Source organism: Staurois parvus, unplaced genomic scaffold (genome assembly GCF_062004578.1).
Source record: "Staurois parvus isolate SC_StPar_1 unplaced genomic scaffold, SC_StPar_1.0 ptg001007l, whole genome shotgun sequence".
In the NCBI taxonomy this organism is placed as follows: domain Eukaryota; kingdom Metazoa; phylum Chordata; class Amphibia; order Anura; family Ranidae; genus Staurois; species Staurois parvus.
Window position 1 is genome coordinate 24650 of NW_028318803.1, and position 13396 is coordinate 38045.

At 44.3% G+C, this 13396-nt stretch overlaps 1 protein-coding gene across 1 annotated transcript in view; it reads right to left on the bottom strand.

Annotated features, from left to right (window-relative positions):
- Positions 1-2455: 2455 nt before the first annotated feature.
- The window catches only part of LOC149441298 (protein CLEC16A-like), a 217975-nt gene continuing 207034 nt past the window's right edge, over positions 2456-13396 (bottom strand). The window contains exons 6-7 of the mRNA XM_089657505.1: positions 6560-6683; positions 2456-3019 (exon numbers count right to left, since the gene is read on the bottom strand). Of these exons, the coding sequence (XP_089513631.1) occupies positions 3010-3019; positions 6560-6683 (134 nt within the window). The 3' untranslated portion in view covers positions 2456-3009. The remainder of the gene's footprint in view (positions 3020-6559; positions 6684-13396) is intronic.

Sequence of the window (13396 nt, forward strand, 5' to 3'; positions counted from 1 at the left end):
TGCCACTGCTCCCCATGTAGTCTGGGCATCCGGGGGGCTCTACATGACTATCTTTTCCCTCGTAAATCCGAAACTTATATGTATAGCCTGTTGCCCTCTCACAGGTCTTTTACATCTTGACCCCATATCTGGCATGCTTGCTGGGGAGAAAAATTGTTTGATTGCAAGGTGGCCAGAAAAATTACTGAGGGACTCATCAACGTAGATGTTTTACTGGGGAGTATACACATTTGCAAATTTTTGGTTAAAGTGATTTATGAGGGGCCGTATTTTGTGGAGCCGGTCAAATTCAGGGTCAACCCGAGGATGGCTGAGTGTATTGTCGTTGAAGTGCATAAAACGCAATATCGTCTCATATCTATGCCTGGCCATGGCAGCAGAGAACATGGGCATATGTTGAATCGGGTCTGTGGACCAATACAACCGCAATTCATTTTTTTTTAGTAATGCCATGTTGAGGGTTAAGCCAAAAAAAAATTAAAATTCGGAAACCGTAATGGGTTTCCATACAAATGGTTTGGCAAGGTTTGAATCTGGGTTGACGGCGATAAATTGTAGTACATATAAATTGCTTTGATCCACAATCAATACATAAAGATCATCTGTGAAAAACAGCTCCAAAAAATCAAGAGGAATATTTATATTTGCTGTTTCCACCTGAATTCCGAGTTAGGCAGTGAATGGGGGAAGTACGAGTGCTGCAGAATTTGTGGGCTGCCAATCAGGATTTGCAAGCACATCCAGAAGGATACTAGGGGCTCTACGGGCCAACAGAGATCAGGCCTGATTGTGTGAACACTGCGGTTTTGTGTGCAATGTATCAAGTGACAGTGACCTACTGACATTGCACTTGCTGGGAGAGAAGGGGAGGGGGGAGTAAGCATAGGGGCTAAATGCAGGTGCTGGCAGGTGCGTTTTTGGGGATGCAAGCACATTTGAAAGGATACTAGGGGCTATATGGGCCGGTGTGCAAATTCTTGGTGGCGGGACACTACTTGTGCTCGCCACCGCACCAGCTTGTACTGCACTGATGGGACTCGCCATGTCACCAAGTGATACTGCAGTACTGGTATGTATACGACCAGGATGTACTAGGCCACTGGTGCTCGCCAGTTCACCAAAAGGTAGCGCGGCACTAGTCCTGGCACTCTGCTGCATATGAGAGTCATCATGCGTTTGTATCACCTCAGCAACCTAGAAATGGGGTTGGGTACACCTGATCTTAGCAGGGACCTCTTCTCTGTCGTCTGAAGAAAAAGAGAGGAAGGCGCCTCTAAGTGCAGTATTGACAATTTATTTAGTAAACAATGGATAAATTGCACTTAGAAGATAAATAGTTCATGTGGTAATTAGATCCAGGTGGGACATCCAGCCGTCCAGCAGCAAACTCTGCCTATAGGATCAGAAAGTAGAGTCCAGGATGTGCCTGTGCATCAAAATGAAGCTAGGAGAGCAGAGTCAGTTGTAGGAGGTGAAGGGGGCGGTAATGCATTTTGGAGCATGCTCAATAGGTTCCTTCTTCAGGTCGACTTCTTCGGCAGAGCCTGGCGATTGCCGGCAATCACTGACAGAGAGGAAGGCTGCATTGTTTTCAATGGAGCTCTCCTCCGTCAGCTTTCAGCACACTGTTCAGGGATCGCTGGACACAGCATTCCGGAACAGTGTATAACAGATAGGTACACAGACCCCACCCCCTAGTAAAACACTACCCTCACACAGTTAACCCTTTGTCTCCAAAAGTTAACCCCTTCCTCCCCAGTGCCATTATACAGTGTCAGTGTTTTGGGTTTTTTTTTAACTGATCACTGTATTGGTGTCACTGGGGATGTCAGTGACCCCAAGTCAGTTCCCCCCCAGTGACAGAATGTCCGCCGCAGTCCCACCATAAGTCGCTGATCGCCACTATTAGTATAAAAAAAAAAAAAGAAATCCAGTATCTATACAGGCATTTGTAAGCGCTATAACTTTCATGTAAACCAATTAATTTACACGTATTGGGATTTTTTTTTCAGCAAAGACATGTCGCAAAATACATTTTGGCAGAAATGTATGACGAAATTTGATTTTTACATTTTTATTGGACATGTTTTATAGCAAAAAGTCCAAAATATTTTTTTTTCTCAAAATTGTAGGTCTTTTTTTTTATAGCGCAAAAAAATTTAAAAAAAACGCACAGGCAATCAAATACCACCAAAAGAAAGCCCAATTAATGGGGGGAAAAGGATGTAAATTAAATTTTGGTGCAGCGTTGCATGGCCACGCAATTGTCAAAGTAACGCAGTGGCGTAACATAAACCGCTTATGTAACTGCTTCCTGACAGCCCTATAGCAGAAATACTGCTACAGGGCAGCACACGTGCACAAAATCTCTCACACACACACACACATATATATACACACACAGTTGTGTTCAAAATAATAGCAGTGTGTTGAAAAAAGTGAAGAAAGCTCAAAATCCTTCTAATAGCTTTTATTTCCATACACACAAATGCATTGAGAACACTACAAGTAATTCAACAAAGCAATGGCTGCAACAGCACAGAATACACCTTCTGGAGTGGCCCAGTCAGAGTCCTGACCTCAACCCGATTGAAATGCTGTGGCATGACCTTAAGAGAGCGATTTACACCAGACATCCCAAGAATATTGCTACACTGAAACAGTTTTGTTAAGAGGAGTGGTCCAAAATTACTCCAGATCGTTTTGCAGGTCTGATCTGCAACTACAGGAAACTTTTGGTTGAGGTTATTGCTGCCAAAGGAGGGTCAACCAGTTATTAAGTCCAAAGGTTCACATACTTTTTCCTCCCTGCACTGTGAATGTTTACATGTTATGTGCAATTAAACCATGGTAACATCTAATGTTTGTGTAGTATTATGTTCAGCAGACTGTGTTCTTCTATTGTCGTGACTTAGATGACGTTCAGAGCACATTTTATGCCCAATTCATGCAAAACTCCACGTAATCCCAAGGGGTTCACATACTTTTTCTTGCAACTGTATATCAAATTTATGTTCCTCTAAAAAAAAGAAAAGTGAATATTAGAGCTCATTCACACTTGACTGTTTTACCAACTCTTGCCAAACACCCCTATAGCGGTTGGCAAGCGGTCCGGCGTTTGCGGAGCGTTTTTTTAATGCTCCGCAAATGCCGCGTGCGCGGTTCAGCTGCGGTTGCTAGGCATTTGCCGAGCGTTAGAAACGCCCCACAAACGCCTATAATGAAGTTTGGATGGTGTTACCGCTCCGCAAACGCACCGCAACCGCGTCGCAAACGCCGGCCAGGCATTTGCAGAGCGGCACCATAGACTAGAATAGGTGGCTTCAACGCCTCCTGACTCGACCAGAGGCATCCGTTTTGCCGCACCGCAACGTGCTGCTACCGCTCTCGTTAGAACGGCACCATGTGCTGCAATGGGCAGAATTGTCCGAGGCGTTTGGGAAGCGGTAAAAACACCTCCCAAACGCCTTTCTGCCACTTGAAAACAAGGCTAGTGTGAACGTAGCCTGAGACTGTTCAAAAAAATTGCAGTGTTTGTATTCCAAACATTTACAAACTCAAACATTCACTATATAAACTGAAAAATGTTTGAAGACTTTGCTTTCCTTTGAATCAATTAATCAGTCAATCAGGAATAGCCGGGGTCAGTGCAGGCAGAATTCAATCAATGTCAGGCAGAGGGATCAGGAAGGCAGACAACAGGATCAGGTTCAGATACATGGCTAGATAAATGGCTTTGGTAGGCCATATCCAGACCCCTACTATAACTGATATATTTGAAGAGCCGGTCATTCTGTTATAAAATAATAGACTAACTGGATGATCAGATGAAAATAAAGGTAAGAAAGCCTTGAAAAGAAACCTAATGCAGCAACCACATCAAAGAATTGGTAAACTATAATAGAATAAATGCTTGCTTTTTTGGGTTCAATGCCGCTTTAAGTGTCTGGGTGTTATGTTGATCCTGACAAATACAGCCCTGGCCAAAAGTTTTGAGAATGACACAAATATTTTCACAAAGTCTGCAGTTTCAGTTTTTTTTAGATCTTTTTGTCAGATGTTACTATGGTTTATTGAATTATAATTACAAGCATTTCATAAGTGCCAAAGGCTTTTACTGACAATTACTTTAACTTTATGCAGAGTCAATATTTGCAGTGTTGACCCTTCTTTTCAAGACCTCTGCAATTCACCCTGGCATGCTGTTAATCAACTTCTGGGCCACATCCTGACTGATGGCAGCCCATTCTTGCATAATCAATGCTTTGAGTTTGTCAGAATTTGTGGGGTTTTGTTCACCCACAAGTTCTCAATGGGATTAAAGGTCTGGGGAGTTTCCTGACCATGGACCCAAAATTTCAATGTTTTGTTCCCCAAGCCACAATCACTTTTGCCTTATGGCAAGTGATCCATTATGCTGGAAAAGGCATTGTTCATCACCAAACCGTTCTTGGATGGTTGGGAGAAGTTGCTCTCGGAGGATGTTTTTGCACCATTCTTTATTCTTGGCTGTGTTCTTCGGCAAAATTGTGAGTGAGCCCACTCCCTCGGTTGAGATTCAACCCCACACATGAATGGTCTCAGAATGCTTTACTGCTGGCATGACACAGGACTGATGGTAGAGCTCAGCTTTTCTTCTCCAGACAAGGTTTTTTCTGGATTCCCCAAACAATCGGAACAGGGATTCATCAGATAAAATGACTTTCCCTCAGTCCTCAGCAGTCTAATCCCTGTACCTTTTGCAGAATATCAGCCTGTACCTGATGTTTTTCCTAGAGAGATGTGGCTTCTTTGCTGCACTTCTTGACACCAGGCCATCCTCCAAAAGTCACTCACACCTGCCTGCTGCCATTCCTGAGCAAGCTCTGCAGTGGAGGTGCCCAGATCCCACAGCTGAATCAACTCCTGTCCTGGAGCTTGCTGGACTTTCTTGGGTGCCCTGAAGCCTTCTTCACAACTGAACCTCTCTCCTTGAAGTTCTTGATAATCCGAAAGGTGGTTGATTTAGGTGCAATGTTAGTAGCAGCAATATCCTTGCCTGTGAATCCCTTTTTGTAAAAAGCTATGATGACTGCACAGGTTTTCTTGCAAGTAAATTAATATTTTTGTCAATATCAAAACTTTTGGCCAGGGCTGTACTTTGAGTCAATATCACAATATAAAAATTGCAGCAATTCCGAACTTTCTTATCTGTAAACTTGTACTTTGGACAAACAAAAAGCACAAAAAGAAAGTCAGCAATTGATGTTTCTCTCATCCTCAGAAAGCAACCCACTGGTTAATGTACACACCTTTACCCTGATCTAGCTATATTCTGTGTAACCCCGTCTGTAAAGTAAACCACTGTCTGGCTACTCTTCAACCTGCACATGCCTCACAGCCCTGTTCATTGCTACGGGAAGGCCGTATTCATGGGTGCTTCCAGTGGTCCTGTGCTGTATGGTTATATCATGAAAATTAATAGGACCATGGCACTCATGCACAGTATAAATAAAATCCAACCAGAGACTTTCCTTGAAAAGTCTGTGCAAAACCAGAAAGAACCGCACAATAAACATCGCTGGATTGGGGAAGAAGTATGTTACCAGGTGGGTTGCATTCAGGAGGGTGAAGGGAATTAAAGAACAACTAATCAAAGTGAGACTGCTTCTGTATGCATCTTCGGGGATCCATACAGGCAGGGCGCAGCTTGCCCAGGATTGAGGTGGTAATAGAACACCTCTAAAGAGTGAAAAAAAAAAAGTTTTAAAGTTAGGAACACCATGGCACTGCCCAATGTAACACAGCATATCCCTCTGTAGACAGCCAACTCACCAAGGGAAAGAAAAGTATCAGTGAATATCCAAATCTGAAGATTCAGTTTGAACCTGAGTTGGAGAAAGGACACTTCGGTGAACGTCCATATCTAGGGATCCAGTATGACACAATGAGCTGAATGACCACTGCATAATCTGATGGTACAGTTGCATATTGGCTGCTGGAGTAGATATCCAGGATCTGGGGGGGGTCCGATATGACACTGCCAACAGCTGATGCCAGATGATACTGTAGAATAGATATCCTACCTCTTAAAGGCACTAAAGCCCTAAAGACCAAAATGGGATTACTCAGCGTGTGAAGGAGAAGCTATGCCATGGTCAGTCTAGCACCCAACTACTATAGATAAGTAGTATACCCAGAGCTGTGTCACCAAATAAATGCTGGGAAATGTTTGCTTCATATGAAATCGTAGGTCATGGAACACACACAAAGGTCAGTGGGAACATCCAAAATTCCCAGGTGGGCTGTAATTTTATCAAGAAGATCCCCTTATCTTGAAAAGGAAGGAAGGCAAACTAACACTAGAGAGAAGTTAAAAGCAACTACATTTTTCAGGTTCTAAAATAAATTTAAAAAATAGAAAAAAAATAAATCACCAAAATCATGTGTCATGTTTTACAGTTATTTAAAAAAAAAAATCACAGATATACAGTATATAGATATATAGATAGATAGATAGAGATAGAGAGAGAGAAATAAAATTATTTGTTCCACAGAATAATTATTTATGTATACTTACTCTTCATCTGTCTGGACACACTTATCAAGTTCAATAACATGGATTCCAATAAACCAAACCAAATTAGAAAAGTATGGAACAGCAGTTTTATCTCTAATATAGTGCAGCATTGGTTGGTTGTTAACTGAAAATAAACAGGGGGAAAAAAAAAAAACACAGTTATTATAAAGATTCAATAGTCAGATATATGCAGTAAACTGATAGCTATCAAATGGCTACTCATTTCCTCAACTTTGTGACTGTTATGGCACGCTTAAAAACCGTTCAGAACAGCAGAGCCGTTTTTTTTTGCTTTTTTTTTTTTGCTTCCTTAAAAGAGAAATGCGGCCAACATTTTTTTTGCCATACTTCTCTTCTGGGTCACAGGAGTGCACTTACTTGTGCTCTCCTGTGACCCAGAATCAGCTGGCAGTGGGATAAAGCTCGCTGTCAGCTGACATCATAGAGTCAGTCCAGGCTCTGGAAGGATCCCAACAACTGCCTGATTGGCAACTAGTTCAGCCTCTCTGCAAGCCGCACAGAATCGGAGCCAGCTGCTCCTTCTCCCTCCCCAGCACAGCACTCCAGTGAGTATTGGAGAGACAGAGCAGAGAGCAATGACAGAGTCACCACTCTCTGCTTCAAGCAGACTGGGAACTGAGAAGAATGATCATTGGTCACGTGATGTCTCAGTTCTCGTGCTTACAGCCAGCGGGAGACAGCTGTAGCATCACACCGATGCTGCAGCAGAAAGATGAGCATGTATGTTTATTATTTTGTTTTCCACATGTCTCCTTTAAAATACAATAAACATTATATACAGTATATGGCACACAAAACAAATATTTATATAGCAACAAATGTGACATTCACTGCAGGTGTATCTTCATGTCCTACTTTTGTTGTACACTGAAATATTCTGCCTCCAGTAAAAGATTCTTTAGTCGGTCTCTCAAATGCTCTTACACTCCCCACCACTTCAACTACAAAGCCCAACATTGCAAGCCTAAATTATACAGTATGTAAACCCTCTCCTTGTAAAAAATCAATTTGGTTTAACCTCTTCACGCACCAAGAGTATACTTCTTGGTGAGTGGGCCTTGATGCAGAGAGGCCACATATATCCATACCCAAATGTAAACAAACCTGTGCTGAGAGCACACTTGTGAATAGATATAACAAAAAAAAATTTTTTTTTGCTGTCTTTCTTATAAGAGATCATATTCCCTCTGTTTTCAGCTGCACAAGAGCTGAACGGAGCAGAAACACTGATCTTCCCAGTGAAAAGCTGTGGGGAGGGGTGTGGAAAGGGGGGCGTTAGGACAAGTCTGATCATTGGATGAGAGCACGAGTTCCCAACATAGCTAAAAACTGGACACGGTTTGCTCTCCTGCCTAGTGTGGTCAGTTTTTAATAGAAAAGTGGAGGGAATGGTAAGAACACCACGGATTTCACACAAAAGGAAGCAATATAAAGAGAAACCAATACTTTTTCATACAAGTAAATAGTACAGCAGACGTATAGCATGAATATGAAATGTTGGGTTTACATACTCTAACTTTCCACCTTCATATCCCTCCAAGTTCCAAATCTCTGCCACAAATGCCCCCTCCCCACCAGAAACGTTCTACACTCCTTACCCTGCTCAAACATCTCCACACTTCACCCTCTTAGGGACATACCCCCGCCCCCTCCAGCCCTACTCTTTAAATGCCCCCTTGCTCCAACAGCTCCATCCCAAGATAATATAATCTAACCTTCTCTCCAGCACTGTCCCTTGAGTATCTGCTGAAAAGTTTATGGCAGCTTTCCATCTCTGGCAGGAAGAGATCCTGCTATGTCCCCAAAGCTCCATTCCACAAGCACCCAGAACAAAACAGGATTGGCAAGTTTCTTTCCAGCTGCTGAGCTTCTCAGAATTTTGCCATTAACAAGGACAAAGCCCTAGGGCAGTGGTCGGCAAGCCGCAGCTCGCGAGCCACATGCGGCTCTTTACAAACTTAAATGCGGCTCTTCTGTGTGCCGGGCGCCAGCTCCCCTCCCTCCTCTCGGGCGGCCGCCCCCCTCCCTCCTCTCGGGCGGCCGTCCCAAAAGTCAGGACTCTGCAGCTGTCAGGATGTAGGCGGGGCAGCCAGGATGTAGGCGGGGCAGCGTGACGAACTCCTCTCCTCTCACAGTCCGCCCTGAAGACCAGAACGGCGCGGGAACACGGCGAGAAGAACGCGCGGAGCAAAGGTAAGTGAATTGACACAATATGGGGGATGAATTACTATATGGGGGATGAATTACTATATGGGGGATGAATTACTATGGGGGATGAATTACCGTATTTTTCGCTCCATAAGACGCACCTGACCATAAGACGCACCTAGGTTTTAGAGGCAGAAAACAGGAAAAAAAAATTCTGAACTAATGGACTGCGGACACAGTACAGGAGATGACCAGAGACTGCGGACACAGTACAGGAGATGACCAGAGACTGCGGACACAGTACAGGAGATGACCAGAGACTGCGGACACAGTACAGGAGATGACCAGAGACTGCGGACACAGTACAGGAGATGACCAGAGACTGCGGACACAGTACAGGAGATGACCAGAGACTGCGGACACAGTACAGGAGATGACCAGAGACTGCGGACACAGTACAGGAGATGACCAGAGACTGCGGACACAGTACAGGAGATGACCAGAGACTGCCGACACAGTACAGGAGATGACCAGAGACTGCCGACACAGTACAGGAGATGACCAGAGACTGCGGACACAGTACAGGAGATGACCAGAGACTGCGGACACAGTACAGGAGATGACCAGAGACTGCGGACACAGTACAGGAGATGACCAGAGACTGCGGACACAGTACAGGAGATGACCAGAGACTGCGGACACAGTACAGGAGATGACCAGAGACTGCGGACACAGTACAGGAGATGACCAGAGACTGCGGACACAGTACAGGAGATGACCAGAGACTGCGGACACAGTACAGGAGATGACCAGAGACTGCGGACACAGTACAGGAGATGACCAGAGACTGCGGACACAGTACAGGAGATGACCAGAGACTGCGGACACAGTACAGGAGATGACCAGAGACTGCGGACACAGTACAGGAGATGACCAGAGACTGCGGACACAGTACAGGGATGACCAGAGACTGCGGACACAGTACAGGGATGACCAGAGACTGCGGACACAGTACAGGGATGACCAGAGACTGCGGACACAGTACAGGGATGACCAGAGACTGCAGACACAGTACAGGGATGACCAGAGACTGCGGACAGCACAGGGATGACAAGAGACTGCGGACAGTACAGGGATGACCAGAGACTGTGGATAGTACAGAGGATGACTGCTGACCTTTGGGGAGGGGGGGGAGCGGGTACCTGAATTTGACAGGTACCCGCACCCACTTCCGCGGAGTTGTTCTTTCATCTTACCTGTTCCTCTATCCAGCCGCGCGCTGTCTTCCCGGCTTCTGAAATGGCGCTCGGCATGACAGCCGGGTGCCCAGTGCGCATGAGCGAGAAGCACTTGCGCTTTGTGATTGGTCCGGCGGCTTCTGGGATCTGTCATGTGTCCCAGGTGCCGCCTTACCATTCACAAAAAGCACCCCTTCTTGCGCATGCGCACTTGGCACCCGGCTGTCATGCCCACACTACAGAAGCTGGGAAGACCGCGCCGCTGGATAGAGGAACAGGTAAGATGAAAGAACAACTCCGCGGAAGTGGGAGCGGGTACCTGTCAAATTCAGGTACCCGCTCCCCCTCCCTCCCCAAAGGTCAGCAGTCATCTCTATAAGGTCCCGCTGTAGAGCTGAGCGGCCAGCCCGGTATTCTGACACGGCGGCAGTGGAAATACCGGACCGGCCGCTCCATATTCGCTCCTTAAGACGCACTGACATTTTCCCCCCTTTTTTGGGGGGGGAAAAAGTGCGTCTTATGGAGCGAAAAATACGGTACTATGGGGGATGAATTACTATATGGGGGATGAATTACTATGGGGGATGAATTACTATGGGGGATGAATTACTATATGGGGGATGAATTACTATATGGGGGATGAATTACTATATGGGGGATGAATTACTATATGGGGGATGAATTACTATGGGGGATGAATTACTATGGGGGATGAATTACTATATGGGGGATGAATTACTATATGAGGGATGAATTACTATGGGGGATGAATTACTATGGGGGATGAATTACTATATGGGGGATGAATTACTATATGGGGGATGTATTTTCAGTTTTAAAAATGTGGCTCTCAAAATAAATTTCAATCGTGGTTTTGGCGAGATTTGGCTCAGTTGAAAAAAAAGGTTGCCCACCACTGCCCTAGGGCACAATGCAGTATACTAAGCAGGAGGAGTGAAGCTTTCATACTTCCCACCTGTACATCCTGCCTACTGTAAGGCCATTCACAATCCTTCTGGACATGGCTAGGCTGTACCAGTGTACCTTGATCACAAACCTGAAAAGAATTAGAATCATTTGGCAGATTCCCAATATGAGAAAGTAATGGTAATAAGGGGGTGGGCCGAGATCAAGCACACATGTGAGCCACCAAGCAATTTTGTATGGTGGCATATGGAGAAGAGGAAATGCCCAGAATGCTACTGGCAGAGGGCCCCAGAAGAAGAGAATCAGGGCTGCTCTATGCAAAACTATTGCACAGAGCAGGTATGTATATATTTTTTTTATGTAACTTTGCAATCACTTTAAAAGCAGAACTTCACCCAAAAGGAGAACTTTGATCTACCCTAGCACCTTATAACAAGAGCCCCAAAAGTACCCACAGTGTAATATTTTCCAAAAATACAAAAAAATAATTTGCAACCTCCAGGCAGACCCATTGTCAGTGAGACAGACTCCCTGTTTTCTAGAACATGTAATTATATTGATTTTTTTTTCCCCTATAAGAAGTGGTCACAAAAAAAGGGCTTATTTGAAAGATAGAGGGAAATTAATATCCTAAAGGATGTAGTTGTACCGGAAGGGTGTCTGCTGGCAACAGCTGACATCACTTCCCTATATACAAGCATACAGCAAAAAGATGCCTTATAGCCAGCAAGATGGGCTTTGGAGAATAATTTTTTTAATAAATTTAAGAGGAAACAGACAATTTATTTTGGAATTGTTGGAATGCACGATGAGAGCAAGTACGCTCACAGCATTGCAAATATTATAACGGTAAAATGGAAAAAGGAAGAGATTTAAGGCTAGATTGTCAGAACTGAAACTATACAAGAGGTATATTGATGACATTGTCATTGTGTTGGAAGGCACTGCTAACAGTTTGGTAACGTTTTTCAAGGTGATTAATAATAAGTATGGCTTGACCTTTACTAGTACTTAGAATGAAAATCAAGTTAACTATTTAGATCACTCATTCAAAAAAAAAAAAAAAAAGGAGGGTAAGGTGTTCTTCAAGACATCCATCAATGAGACAGAATGCAACAGTTTTACCCCGACGGTAAATTGGCATTATCCCAAAGGGAAAATTCACATGAAGGAGAAGAAATTGTAATCTAGATTCAGATTATGATAATATGATGATTTGTCATTTTTATAGAAAAAGGCAAATTCTAGAAAACGAAGGATATGGTTTTGGAAGCGAACCAAGAGAAATTATAGAAGCGTGAGGAAGAGAGTTTTAGAATCTTAATGACCATCCACCAACAATGTACTGGGGACAGGCAGCCCATAGAGGCACAGAGACATACCTGTACATTGCTGGCCTATACGGGCACATCCCCCCCCCCCCTGCGATTAGACACAGCAGGTGTTTATCAGCAGCCGGGACCTGCTGATTGGCTGTTTCCAATTGCAGCCCAGAGCCCTATGTTGACAATGAAAACAGGGCTCTGTATAAAGGGAATTATCTCTTTGTTTCAATGCAGGGAGAATCAATAAATATTTTTAGTAAAAAAAAAAAAGCACACATTAACACTAAATAGGCACACACTTAACCCCTGATTACCCTGAGATATTAACCCCTTCCCAGCCAGTGTCATTAGTTCAGTGGCAATGTAAAGCAGATGTCACTATATGGCTGACCGCAGTCCAAACCCGAACCAAATGACAGTCCGCGACTCTGCCACCCAGCACCCGAACAGAGGGCGGGACAACCCAAGCTCACAAACCAGTAACCTGCCGCCTTGTGCACAAGCACAGTGAGGGGCGCTTTAAAAATCACTTTTAATAATTTTATTTAAACATTTTTTACACTGTTTCTTAAAATTTGTATCACTTTTATTGCTATCACAAGTGATGAACATCCCCCCTTGTGATAGCATGGGCAGTGACAGGTCCTCTTTACTGAGACATCTGAGGTCTATCTTCTGCCGTTAAAAGCATCTGATCAAATCGAGATCTGTTTGATCCGATGCTTTTAAAACCTAGTAATGGCTTGTTACATCTGAGTGAAACCAAAATGACAAAATTCTCATCATTACCGGTTTCTTAAACCACAGATGATCGGGGAACTTGATCTCTATGATAAGCCGGCAGAAATGTCAGTTTCAGTCCCGAGCTTCCAGGTGGAACAGGAGACCCTGGGAAGATGTCGGAAGGCAGTGGGAGAGGGGTTCCCCCTGCCGCCGCATGTAAAAGCGAGCGGTTTTTAGCCACTATGATCACATTTATATTATTCAGCATCACCGGATAGACAAAAAAAAAAAAAAATCAAGTTACAGTTACGGTAACGTCTTTTCCAGGAGTCTTTCAGGCCAGCACCTTGAGAGACCTCGGCTCCTCCCCCTCTAAGGAAACACCTCCACCCTAAAATAAAAGAGCTCCACTCCCCTCCGACCTCAGTTCTCCAAGCATCCTCCGGTCACCTGGG